The sequence below is a fragment of the Rhinichthys klamathensis genome, unplaced genomic scaffold (genome assembly GCF_029890125.1).
Source record: "Rhinichthys klamathensis goyatoka isolate OS25496 unplaced genomic scaffold, OSU_Roscu_1.1 h1tg000242l_1, whole genome shotgun sequence".
Classification (NCBI taxonomy): domain Eukaryota; kingdom Metazoa; phylum Chordata; class Actinopteri; order Cypriniformes; family Leuciscidae; genus Rhinichthys; species Rhinichthys klamathensis.
Genome location: NW_026606764.1, coordinates 1,739,309 through 1,753,208, shown reverse-complemented (window position 1 = coordinate 1,753,208; position 13,900 = coordinate 1,739,309). Strand labels below are relative to the sequence as shown.

At 38.3% G+C, this 13,900-nt stretch overlaps 1 protein-coding gene across 3 annotated transcripts in view; it reads right to left on the bottom strand.

Annotated features, from left to right (window-relative positions):
• fam168a (family with sequence similarity 168 member A) overlaps positions 1-13,900 on the bottom strand; it is an 80,741-nt gene that overhangs the window by 45,334 nt on the left and 21,507 nt on the right. For 2 of the 3 annotated variants that reach the window (XM_056265913.1, XM_056265915.1), the window contains exon 2: positions 3,419-3,541. The exons of the other annotated variant lie outside the window; for it this stretch is intronic. In XM_056265913.1, coding sequence (XP_056121888.1) covers positions 3,419-3,489 — 71 coding nt within the window. In that variant the 5' untranslated portion in view covers positions 3,490-3,541. The remainder of the gene's footprint in view (positions 1-3,418; positions 3,542-13,900) is intronic. 3 annotated transcript variants of the gene reach the window in all.

Sequence of the window (13,900 nt, the reverse complement as noted above, 5' to 3'; positions counted from 1 at the left end):
ATTTGTTATAATTTATTATGTATCATGCAATGTATTATAGATTGAAAAGAAAACAGAAGCCCTTGACTGTGACATCATATCCTTTTGCTCAAGTTCCTTGCAGGGTCTGAATTTTTGTTGCATCCTTAAAGTCTAAAGTGATGGACATTCACCAAGGTTTCAACTAGAACAAGAAACATGTTTAAAACTGAACTAGTGATTGCCTGGGACGAGATTGAGGTTAATCTAATCCTTACGGCAAACGGGGTGCGAGTATGTGAGTGTATGAGTGTGTTACCCTCCCTCATTGTGCATGTGTGTGCGTTTGATCTCACATGAACACTCAATGCCATTATCAGTCAGTCGGGGGGAAAGACATGAATAGGGGAGGATTATGCGTCAGAACTTCCCCTCACACATCGGCCACACACGACGGAAAGGGGAGAAGGCCGTGTGAGCATGGAGCTGTTAGCAGGTGTTCATATGTATCGTGGTGTGGTGTTTTTAAACCAACCCTTTAAAGATTGCGTGACTTCGCCACTTCCTGAGGAAGTTTTATTCTTCTGCAACTAAATAAATAATTAAAATTTGCTTGACTAGGTGATTGCACACTAGCACAGAGCAAGCATTTTCAATCCACTCCTATGGAAGTTGAGCTTCACGTTTGCACAGAGCATTGTGGGATTGACAGCGGACCGGAGAGTGTCAAAAGGTTGGGCAGTTCTAAAATGTATGCAAATATCAAGCGAAAAATGCGGTCGGCAGCAAATCGCTGTGAGGTTCATGTACTAGTGACGTCTGTCTAGAGCGTTTAATAATATGCAATTTGTGCCAGATTTTATGCTGGATTTGGTGCGAAAATTATATTGTATACACATTGGACGCTGTGCAGTCGTTAAATATTGTAGTTTGGATTCTTTCATTGTGATTATACTGGCTGGCTTTTCAAAAGTTTAGAAAATTGACAACATATCTTTGGGACATTCAGAAGTAAGAGTTTTTTTTAGTTTTTTTCAAAGAATTAATACTTTTATTCAGCAAAGATGGATTAAGTTGACCAAAAGTGACAGTAAAGACATTTTTAATGTTACAAAAGATTTGTATGCAAAAATAAACGCTAATCTTTTGAATTTTCTATTCATCAAAAATTTCTGACAATTTTTATCACGGTTTCCACAGAAATATTAAACAGCACAACCGTTTTCAACATTGATAATAATAAGAAATGTTTCTTGAGCAGCAAATCAGCATATTATAATGATTTCTGAAGGATCATGTGACACTGAATACTGGAGTAATGATGCTGAAAATTCAGATTTGCATCACTGGAAAATAAATATAAAAAAGGAATGGCCATTTTTCACAATCCAATCAATTAAATCAAACAAATAACAAAAAGATGTGCCTAATATCTATCACATCATCTATATAAAAGTAAAAAAGGTTGTGAATGAAATTTCATGTCTTTAAAGGGGTCATCGGATGCCCATTTTCCACAAGTTGGTATGATTCTTTAGGGTCTTCATGTAAAGTTTGAAACATACTTTGGTTAAAATCCCTCAATGGTTGTGTAAAACAACACCCTTTTACCTTCTCAAAAACAGCTCTGTTCACAGCGACCCGTTTCTGTGCAAGTCTCTTTAAATGATAATGAGCAACTGCTCACCCCACCCCTCTCTTCCATGGGGCGTGTTGACATAAGACACTTAAAGTGCTGCCTTGGCTGACAGTATACAAATGGCTGAAGGCAGAAATACACTCACCGGCCACTTTATTAGGTACACCTGTCCAACTGCTCGTTAACACTTAATTTCTAAGCAGCCAATCACATGGCGGCAACTCAGTGCATTTAGGCATGTAGACATGGTCAAGACAATCTCCTGCAGTTCAAACCGAGCATCAGTATGGGGAAGAAAGTTGATTTGAGTGACTTTGAACATGGCATGATTGTTGGTGCCAGAAGGGCTGGTCTGAGTATTTCAGAAACTGCTAATCTACTGGGATTTTCACGCACAACCATCTCTAGGGTTTACAGAGAATGGTCCGAAAAAGAAAAAACATCCAGTGAGCGGCAGTTCTGTGGGCGGAAATGCCTTGTTGATGCCAGAGGTCAGAGGAGAATGGCCAGACTGGTTCGAGCTGATAGAAGGGCAACAGTGACTGAAATAACCACTCGTTACAACCGAGGTATGCAGCAAAGCATTTGTGAAGCCACAACACGCACAACCTTGAGGCGGATGGGCTACAACAGCAGAAGACTCCACCGGGTACCACTCATCTCCACTACAAATAGGAAAAAGAGGCTACAATTTGCAAGAGCTCACCAAAATTGAACAGTTGAAGACTGGAAAAATGTTGCCTGGTCTGATGAGTCTCGATTTCTGTTGAGACATTCAGATGTTAGAGTCAGAATTTGGCGTAAACAGAATGAGAACATGGAACCATCATGCCTTGTTACCACTGTGCAGGCTGGTGGTGGTGGTGTAATGGTGTGGGGGATGTTTTCCTGGCACACTTTAGGCCCCTTAGTGCCAATTGGGCATCGTTTAAATTCCACGGCCTACCTGAGCATTGTTTCTGACCATGTCCATCCCTTTATGGCCACCATGTACCCATCCTCTGATGGCTACTTCCACCATGTCACAAAGCTCTAATCATTTCAAATTGGTTTCTTGAACATGACAATGAGTTCACTGTACTAAAATGGCCTCCACAGTCACCAGATCTCAACCCAATAGAGCATCTTTGGGATGTGGTGGAACGGGAGATTCGCATCATGGATGTGCAGCCGACAAATCTGCGGCAACTGTGTGATGCCATCATGTCAATATGGACCAAACTCCCTGAGGAATGCTTCCAGCACCTTGTTGAATCTATGCCACGAAGAATTGAGGCAGTTCTGAAGGCAAAAGGGGGTCCAACCCGTTACTAGCATGGGGTACCTAATAAAGTGGCCGGTGAGTGTATGTTAATACGGGACAGTCCATCAGTGGTCGTGGGCGGAGCATGAGCAATATGATGTCATATTGCTCAGAAAATCCAAGCGGCTTGATTATTGAGAGTGTTTAGGCTTTTTGAGGATAAAAAATTAAAGAAGTGAATGGATTTTTTTCATTATATGGTGGTTGTGTCCACACACTGCAAATACACATTTATATGCAAACACCAAATAAAAGTGAATTTTGCATTCGATGACCCCTTTAATAAGCTTCATCAGAGGTACAAAAATAGAAATGAGCAGGTGAAACCTGTGCTGCTCTGAGACTAAACAAATCAAGGTCAAACAAACCCTAGAGGAGAGAAACATGACATAGCCTGGCCAGTATGTAGGTCAGAACAGCTGGAAACGTACATACATTAAGGTGAACAGTACATCAACTTCGACCCAAACACACACACATACACACACACAGTGGAAGGTGCTGAGCACTAGACTGACCTCTTAACGTTCTGACTGGTGTCTGTTGGGTACAGAAAACTGAATTTGTCAGTGGAATGCCCGCTTGCCATTCTCAGTGAAGGAAAGGCAAATGAAGGAGGTAGGAAGAATGGATATGCAAATCTGGAAATGACAAAAAAGAAGGAAACAAACAAAAACGAGAGCAGGATATGATTAAAAGGCAAACCATCAAGCACAAGCACAGCAGAGCAAAGCAAAACACAGCAAAGCAACACAAAGCAAGCAAAGCAGCGGCCTGAGAGAGAGAGAGAGAGAGAGAGAGAGAGAGAGAGAGAGAGAGAGAGAGAGAGAGAGAGAGAGAGAGAGAGAGAGAGAGAGAGAGGGAGAGAGAGAGAGAGAGAGAGAGAGACACTGACAAGCAGCAGAAATCAAATCACACACCTTCACACACTGATGGACAGATCAGTATGGGGGTGAATAACGGTGCGTCAGGGACAAACAGCGCTGGCTTGGAGCGGCAGTGTTCTCGTGTGCATGTAGATGTGAGTTAAAATGCAGTCAAGCCCACTTATTAACACTTCCTTTAATTAGATGCTTCTTTCATTCCCACACACTTTAAAAGGGTTAGTGTGCAGAAAAAACGAGGAATATCATCTCCATTTCACATTCTATATTAAGGACAAGCACATTGGTCATTTTCAATACTTAAGTAGAAATGTTTGCTTTGTATAAATGTGCTTAAAGGGATAGTTCACCATAATTTACTCACCCTCCAAACTAGTATTGATGTTTTTCTTTTGCAGAAAACGAAAGAAGATATTTTGAGTCCATTGACTTTTTTTATGAAATTGCTCAAAATATCTTTTATGTTCCACTTTTTAATTTTTGGGTGCACTATCCCTTTAAATGTAATTAAGTCGGCAGCAATAGCCTCGTGGGCAGCGCGGCGCCGTTGCGCTTCGGACGACCTGAGTTCGAGTCCCTGCTCGCAGACCTTTTCTGATCCAGTCCCCCTCTCTCTCCCACCTCGCTTCCTGTCCACCCTATACTATCCTATCAAGGCAAAAATCGCCAAAAAAAAGTAATATGTGATGACATTTATGGAAAATTAACATTTATGGAAAATTAAAGAATACCATGTCAACATATTAAACATGATTCATGTGCAATGGAGACCAGAAGATGCTAAAATTTTTCGCCAATGAAATTACATTTACTTTTCTCATGTGATTACAGTATAACGATCTTGTACAAATAATTTTACTCCAACAAGAACAAAACCGGTGATATTTAGACCAAAAGATAAAATAGGTTAATAACAATGAGTATTTTAATTCTACATCACCAATAATGGTTTAACTGAACTAAAAGTTAACTGAGCAATGTAGAGATCTCTTTGAAAAAAATAAAGAAGAAATATGCATAAAAAACCACTGCCATTAATGCCTAACATTTTAGCATTTCACATGTTGTAGTAGCACTTTGCATCTTCTTACCTAAATAAAATTGTATCTGGTCAGTCAGTTGCATGATGACAAAAAACAAATACATCAAAAAGAATCGAAATACTTCTATACTTTTCTTGGATGCGCCTGAAAGCACACAGAATCAAAGTGATATGCATGCATAGTAAATGCATTGTTTGCTTCCTAATTAACTGCCATATTGACAATTTTAACATATGAAGTCAACATCCTCCTGGCAAGCAAACATATCTCACTAATTTATATCCTAGAGTGTTTACCGCTAAGAGATAAAGTGTAAAGAGCGACAAAATATCAATGAACAGCTAAAATGGCAAATTTGCTGCACGTTCACATATGGTGGATTTTAGATGCTTGTAATTTCTTTATTGACATGTAATGCAATTACGAAGTGCATCCAGGTCACAATCATGCATGCAGGTTTTTTTTAACCCTATACGTGACTTCATTAAATAATCCAATAGTGCCCTCTAGTGAAGGTATTATGCATCCATGCTTGCCCTCACCTCAGGTTAATTAAATGGACAATTGAAAGTGATGTAAAGCAGGTTTGGCTGTACTTTGCACATAAAAAAGAACATGCACATGTGCAGAGGCGGCTCTGAGATGCTTGTGTTCTGCAGACTGTGAGTCATTAATCAGGCTGTGACAGGATCACCTTGAGCTGTTCGTGGATGAAGGTGCCCCTCACACCAGTACACAACCACCTCTCTCTCTCTCTCTCTCTCTGCACTAATATCTTCCTCAGTAGGACGGTCTGATTGATGGCATAATGAAGGATATCAAACTGCCACACAGATGTAACGGGGAAATCTAGTAAAATTGTAGACCATGTTCAGACGTGATATAATTGACTGCCTCTGGATTCACTGATTCTTTTTCTTATCAAATATCATCACACTGACCAATGGAAAATTAAAGACTAGACAACACATCTTCTATGATTCTTGTGCCATAGAGGCACGAATCAGGCATGCTACAATTTTTCACCAATTAATTTGCACGACCTTTTTGCATTTATAAGGATTTTTTCAAATCATTTTATGGAGACTTCCAATTGTATTTAAAGTATGAATCAAACTAATATATATATATATATATATACACACACACACACACATTATTAAATGTATTTTAATGGGCATGTTGTTGTGATCAAGCTGGCTAATTTTTACTCATAAAGAATAATATCTAGTCAGTTTCATAACATAGTAGATCATACCTAGGAAAATGCATATTATTGTTAACTAAAACTCGAAAAAATAACATTAATACAATTTTAATAAAAAAACCTGAAATAAATAAAAAATATACTAAAACTGATTTTTTCCCCAAAAACTGATAGACATAGAAAACAAAGACTAATAAAAACTAATAAAAAAATACTAAAACTAAAATCACAATGCCAATGGAAAATATAAAATAAAAACCAATTCAAAATATTAATAAATACTATGATACTAAAATACACAAACTTTCAGATTCCTTGATACAGCTCTTCAATGATTGTAATGCTGACAAACATTTACATGTGATCATATAACAAAGAAATGCTTTTAACCACATAAAAATGATTATATAAATATTCAAGGATGTTGTTTTCTGGAATCTCTTCTGGAATGTAAAAAACAGAATAAATACAACACACAACCCTCAATAGCAGCAACTCTTTTTGAAATAATTAACTGGAACGCACACACAGACACAAAATAACTTTTTTTATATCTCAATGACCAAAATGTAGAGCAAAATACCAGGCAGAACACATTGAAGAGCAGTCATTATCCCGAACAGGTATTATTCACTGCTTTATGTGCTCTTCTACAAGCCAAACACGCACAGTGGCTCATCAAGGGTGGAGAATGGGGTTCTTAGTGCACACTCGGGTAACTAACCAGCATTAAACGCACCAGACCGCCCGTCCCTGAAGAGTCGTTCACGAGGGAAGATATGTGCAGGAAAATGGCTGACTTCTTCAAATACAGGGCTGGGTTTAAAGGCATAGTTCACCCAAAAAATCTACATTTTGCCATCATTTACTCACCTTCATGTGGTTCCAAACCTGCATGAGTTTGTTTCTTGTGTGGAACATAAAAGAAGATCATTTGAAGAATGTTGGTAACCAAACAGTTGCTGGTCCCCATTGACTTCCATAGTAAGAAGTCAATGGGGACCAAAAACTGTTTGGTTACCAACATTCTTCAAAATATCTTATTTTTATGTTCCACACACACACACACACACACACACACACACACACAAAAACTCATACAGGTTTGGTTGCCTCTAGTCGGCCTCATGTCGGCGGGAGTTCGCCAGATTCAGCGTGTTGAATCGGCGTCAGCCAGTGCATGAGAATAAAAGCGAAAGTGATGAAAGCGAGCAAAGTAGTCATGATGGCGCAGTCAGAAGGCTGGTTCTAATTTGACGTCATCTTACCTGAGCATTCCGATATTTTCATAAGCCGGCTGGGATGAAGAAAGTGATCAGCATGATTCAAAATGGTAAGCAAGCGCTTATTTGTTTACGGCTTGTATATATGTAGTCCTAGATTTGGTTTTCTTTTTTGAATGACAAAAATAGACTATTGATACCTGCTGATATATGCAGTCATTTCCTTACACGCAGGCACAGAACACACATGCTAGTTGGCAGTCAGCTGTAGTCTTTGCGTGTTCAAGTGCAGCTTTTTGGCCCAGACGCAGCTGATGCAAGGCGACAACACATACTATGTTTCCATCTAAAGTTGTGAATTTCACGTGCGCACAAAATTGGAATATTGCATAGAACATTTGCGAATAAAGCACCGTTTCCATCCAGTGAGTCAAAGAGAACAAAATCGTCACTTCCTGATAAACTGGCACTAAATATCACTAAGAAAAGTAGGAGATGCCACTGTATATTACTTAATTACCTTTTTAACGTTAATGTGAACTGTTCCTTTAAAGTATCCTGTGGTGAAAATCAAGCTCTTAATGTTGTTTATGTCTATGGTGTTTTAAATATGCTTTAAGACAAACCATGTGCAAATTGATAAATCAACACCATTGCTGAGTATTTTCTTTTTAAAACTGCAGTGAACCGAAGACAGTCTCAAAAATGCGGTTTGACCATATAGACTGTAAAAAAAAAGGGGTTTGACATCGCTGGTGTTTCTGACGTCACAAAGTACTTTGTAACCGATCATGTCGGCGTGTGATCGTCAACGAGTGGATCTCTGAGCTGGTGTGAGTGAGTGGAGGCGGGGCTAATTTGCATATTCATAGAACCGCATTTACTAAATGAGGCAAGGGTGTAGAGATACATTCAATCTATTTTAGGGCATGAAGAAAAAACTAAATATGTAATTTTGGTGATCAAAGATGAGTTTTAATGGATACAGTTATTGACAACAGGGGGGCTTTAAGAAAGCAGAATTGTTACGTGGACTCTAAATCCAAATCCTTATGATTGCCATCTCTCCTCGCTTGCCTTCTCCTTTCGACTGATTTTCATTAATCTTCCCCATCCTCTCTCTAACCAAATCAATACCTCCTCCATTCCAGTGTCTTTCCTCCTCCTTTCCTCCCCCCCCCTTTTCCTCAATCTCTATGAATAACTCTCTTTTTTTTCTCCCTCCTTTTTTTATCAGGGTGAATCTGAACACACTGCAGTGCCCTTGAGCTCTCACTCCTCTCCTTCTCTCTCATGCAGAACACAGAGTTTGGCAGTTATGTTGCAGTTATGTAACACGCTGCTCTTTATAACACGTTGTTGAAAGGTACATTGCTTAGTGCTCATTATATTTGCCCTGCAGCACCAGGAGACAGGAAACAAAATGAGGGGAAATCCAGACGCAAAATTAAGCCGAGCGCCATTACATTCACCTCATTTGGCTATTGATACAAAATTCAGGATGATGTGAATCTGGATTTGATTTTATGATTCCCCATTAACAAACCGTGCGAGCACAGGCTGAATCGAAAGAGAGTAAATCATATCTTAAAAATACATTCTACTGTATATTGCAGGGTCCATAAAGAGCCAAATATTACCTAAATAATTCATTATGAAATAATTTCATTATGACAAAAATATAGTTTTTAATAACAACAATAATGTAAAATACAGTTTAATGGTCGGTAAGAAATACTTATAGCTGGTAAATCTTCCCAATTGGCAGGTGCATTTTTTTATTAATTTTTTTTTCAAATGTAACAAATCCTGTCAAGAATGCCTAAGTCATATTTAACCACAAATGGTGGTAATAATAATAATAATAATAATAATAATGATAGGTATATTTTTTTAAAAGAGATCTATTTTTAGGGCCATGAACATCATCAAATTCTCTTTAAACGAATAATAATTAAATTAATAATAAAATAAAATATTTATGTTTTTCGATAAAATCACAAAATTATTGGGACCATGAAAAATTATTAAGAATTAAATACAAAAAAAAAAAAAAAAGCATCAATGCACATCACAGTAATGAAGAAAATGTGCTTAATTTTCATGAAAAAAACGCCACAATTCATAAATCTTAATGCTCTTAAAAATAGGCTTAATTTTCTTAATGCAAAATATCATTTATTATTTTTCCTTTTGATTTGGGGGTAAAATGTGACCTGAACATTTGTGAGATTCACTCTGGTGCTTGTGTCTTTGAAAACGCATTAGACAGCAGTTCAGTCCGGTGGAGGTTTTCCCTGCTGACTGGGCAGTTAGGGTAAATCTAAGGACACACGCATACTACACACACTCAGCACTTTGACCTCGCAGTGACCCTACGATGGCGATGATGTCATAGTGACATTGGGACACACCACTAACCAGCTTCCTCCAGCAAGGAAGTGTTTTCCTGTGACTGTCTCAGTAATGCTGCTTCATTCACAATGCAGACTGCAATTCTTTGTACTGAAAGGAACGACTGCAACAACAAAGCAGCAAAGATTTTGCTGATCAAAGCTGAAACAAAAGCAATTTGACCGTCTTCTGTTGCCTAGTCATTACTTTCATTAATTCAAAAATGTTCAGTCCGAGTTTATGGACTATAGATTGTAATATGTTAAGGTCCTACCTACATCATGTCTAATTACCAGAATTTCCAAAACCCAAAGTTTTTTCTATACTAAAAATAAAATTCACATAGTTAATGTTAAGTTTGGAGTAGGCATTCAGTACGATTTTTTACAATGTTTTTGAAAGAAGATTCTTATGTTCACCAAAGCTGCATTTATTTGATCAAAAACAGTAAAAGTAAAAACAGTAATCTTTTCTGCTCAAGAAACATTTATTATTATTATCAATGTTGAAGACAGCTTTTTTCAGTATTCGTTGATGAATAGATCAATTTAAATGCTGAATAAAAATATTATTTTTTTTCAAAAATATCTTTCACGACGGCACAACATAATGAACGTATGCCTCTCAATGGCTAATTTTCATTCAGGTCAAATTCAATCTAATTAAAGTTTAAGGGAATAGTTCACTTAAAAATTAAATTTTTTTACTCACCCTCAAGTTGTTTCAAACCTGAATGAATTTCTTTCTTCTGCAGAACTCAAAGGAATAGTCAATGGGGTCCATCAACTGTCTGGTTACAGAAATTCTTCAAAATATCTTCTATTGTGTTCAGGGGAAGAAATAAATTCATACAGGTTTGAAACAACTTGAGAGGGAGTAAAAGATGACAGAATTTAAATTTTTAAGTGAACTATCCCTTTAACTCTATTATTAAACACAAACTCCCTGACAAAGTGTCTGTAAATGCAGAAGGTTGATTAATATTGTATATACTGAACACCATCATGACTATAATTCACAATTACACCACAGTGTACATATCTCACAAGCAGAACCGGACATATTTTTACAGTTCATGTATGAATAATATCAATGAATTTTAAATTCCATATATAAGTCAGCGGACGGATTACAGGAACACATGGTTCTCTGGCAGGTATTTTGGTGATACAAACCGTTCAATCCACATAAGAACACATCCGATACCTGTTGTGAGTATTCTTATTTCCATGACAAATCCTCAAAAATACCATTTAACACACTGCCCATCACAAAAACATAAGCCAATTTTTTTCTGCACTTGCCAAAATGACAACATTGCTGCATTCGTACGGCATACACACATGAACCGATCATTGCATGCAGAACGAGTCAATCTAACAGACTCGAGCATCTGAACCTGTTCCTCCAGGTTATGTGGATTGGCCCTGAGGCGAACATATCTTTCTTCTCTTCTGCTCAACAGCAAAAACACACTGAATTAATGATGGCTGCTGCAAGCAGCACAGAACAGCCCAAGGGCCAGACCAGAGGGATGGAATATCCCTGATTGATTCCTGAACATAACACAATGATTTGACCGGTTTTACTGTTATCAAGTGGTGTGGTGTGTGAGGAGCACCACACAGGACTAACTGACCCACACATACTCAGAAAAACAGTCAAATGTTAGTAAAGAGCCTGCAAAATGAATGTATCTAATGTCTGTTTAAGTACCTAGGAATACCCTAGCAACCACCTAAAACATCCTAGTGACCACCTAACAACACTCTAGCAACCACACACAAAGGATGTATGTGCAAACACCCCTCAGATTTTCTTTAGAAAAATGATATGTGAAAATCTATTTGATTCCTATAATTCTTTGTTCAGACATAATGTGAATGATCTGACGGCTGGCATGAGCGCATGTAGACCAACAAAACACAGACAAAGTGAAATAAAGAGTACATCACAGTGTCTTTTCCTTTCCTCCCATTCAATTTACGCCACAAAAAACTAGCGACTATTTATCTCACAATTCTGACTTTTTTCTCTCAGAATTGCGTGATATTGCAATTGCGAGTCAGAATTGTGAGATAAAAAGTTGCAATTATCTTTTAAATTGTTTTATTCTGTTGCGGAAACACGCTTTCGTGGGATGAGAGAAGGGTGACATAAAAGAGGGTTTTCTGCGCACAAAGACACACACAGGGTGTGAGAGGAACCCGTAAAGCACAGGGGCGTCTGAATTATTTAGATAATACGAGCTCAAAGAGCTGCTGTGTTTCTGTGTGAGTGTGTATGCCAGTGGGCATGCTGTGGGGACAAAACAGTCTCTGCTGTGAGGTCCAGCTGTGTGAGCTGTGCAAACAGTTGGAGAAAGACAAGCTAACCTGTACCGCAGTGCACACACACACACACACACACACATACCCTGGTGTCATGGGCTACTGTCAAAGACAGACACATTCACACAAACACAAAGACCCTCATGCACCTTAGAAGATATCGGCTGATATATTTGACCTTTTTTATTAGTCTATAACTGTGCCCGGTTTAGCCTGCTCATATCTGTTCCAAAACAGTTAAAAAATCCGCTAACAATCCACTCAATAGATTTGGGAACTGACATGCAGTAGGGCTGTGCCAATACCATCATTTATCTATATATACTGTAATACGTTATGTCCTTCAGATTCTTGTATGAATTACAATTAAAGGTTCTCTAAGCGATCCTGGGTGACGTCACTTCTTGTTGACGTTCGAACTATTGTCAAACAAAACGGAGGCTAGCTAGACCCTCCCTCCTCCTCATCCGCACACTAACCCCCCAAACCACACCCCCAAACCCTTCTTGTCGGTCATTGGCTGGAATAGTTTATTATGTTTCAGGGAGCGGGTCGCTGCAGTTTGCTTTTGTTGCTGTTTGTGGAGCCTGGGCTGTCTACAGAGATCGCGTTTCTTTACAGTGTGTTCAGGGGACAGGCAGCCAGCGGTTAGTGAGGAGATGTTTGCTGTATGTGACAAAAAATGTTTTGCCCTAAAAAACGCGTGACATCGCTTAGAGCACCTTTAATAATGATTTATTATGCTATATAAAATATTATTTAATGTAAATCTAATTATGTGTGTGTATACGCTTTTTAATTGATATATTCTTTGTAAACGTATATACTAGACCGATACTATGAGATTGAAACAATACATTCACACTGGGCTTTTCTCATGTTTGAATAATGAACCAATTATATTCTATGATGTACTGAATTCATCGTTGGCGATAACCCTTTTATACTGCTCTGTGGAATACTTGATTCCGATTGGTCAATCGTGCCATCCAGCGGTATGTTTTTCCAGCTGCTGCCATTTTGCGACAATTGTTTTGTACACTGTAATGGATAGTAAGATAACAAACAGGTATGATGTTAAAACAGTTTCATCTCAAATATATTTATCTCAATATCCCCAATATAATTATTTATGTGGTGAAATGTTGTGTAATAAGTGGTATGACTGTACCGTATCCCTTAAATATCAGTCTAGTTTGAACTTTCTGCTTACTGGCAACTGCTTTCTCCTCGGAAGCTTTGCATTTAAAGAGCTAATAAAATATTTCGACTCAGATCAATATTTCATTTCTAATTATTTACGTATGGGGCAAACAGCCGTGTAATAAGCGGGATAATGCACATCCAGCCGGTTGTTATCGCAGAATAAACCCCTTTAGAGTGATGCAAGACCCCAACGCGAATGTCAGGGTTTATTCTGCGATAACAACCGGCTGGATGCACATTATCCCTTACATAATATAGCAGGGTATGTCAGATCATCTCAAAACATCCCCGATTAATCTGGCCAATGTAAATTAGTCTATCACTAATTGACTGCTTGGCCAAAGAACAGAGCTCACAAATTAGGCTATGTTTTCAAATGCTTTTGAGTGCATAAAGTAATTCCCTCTAGATACTTAAAATGATTTTTCAGCCAGACCACCTAAACGTTATTCAATGAAACCCATTCATTTGTGGTACATCTCGTCGACTGCAGCATTGAATGAAGGAATGAACTACCTGACATTCAACCAGGACCTGAATGAATGAAAATCCTCCCAGACAGTCTTGTGTTTAACAAAGCCCATCTCATTTCCCGAGCTGCCTGCTGAACCACCGTAAATTCATAGCAGTAACCCAGAGCGTCTCTCCTTCCCATCCCCCTCACATCATCTCGGTCACCCTCTCTTCCTTTTTTTTTGCACTTGCCAAGGTCT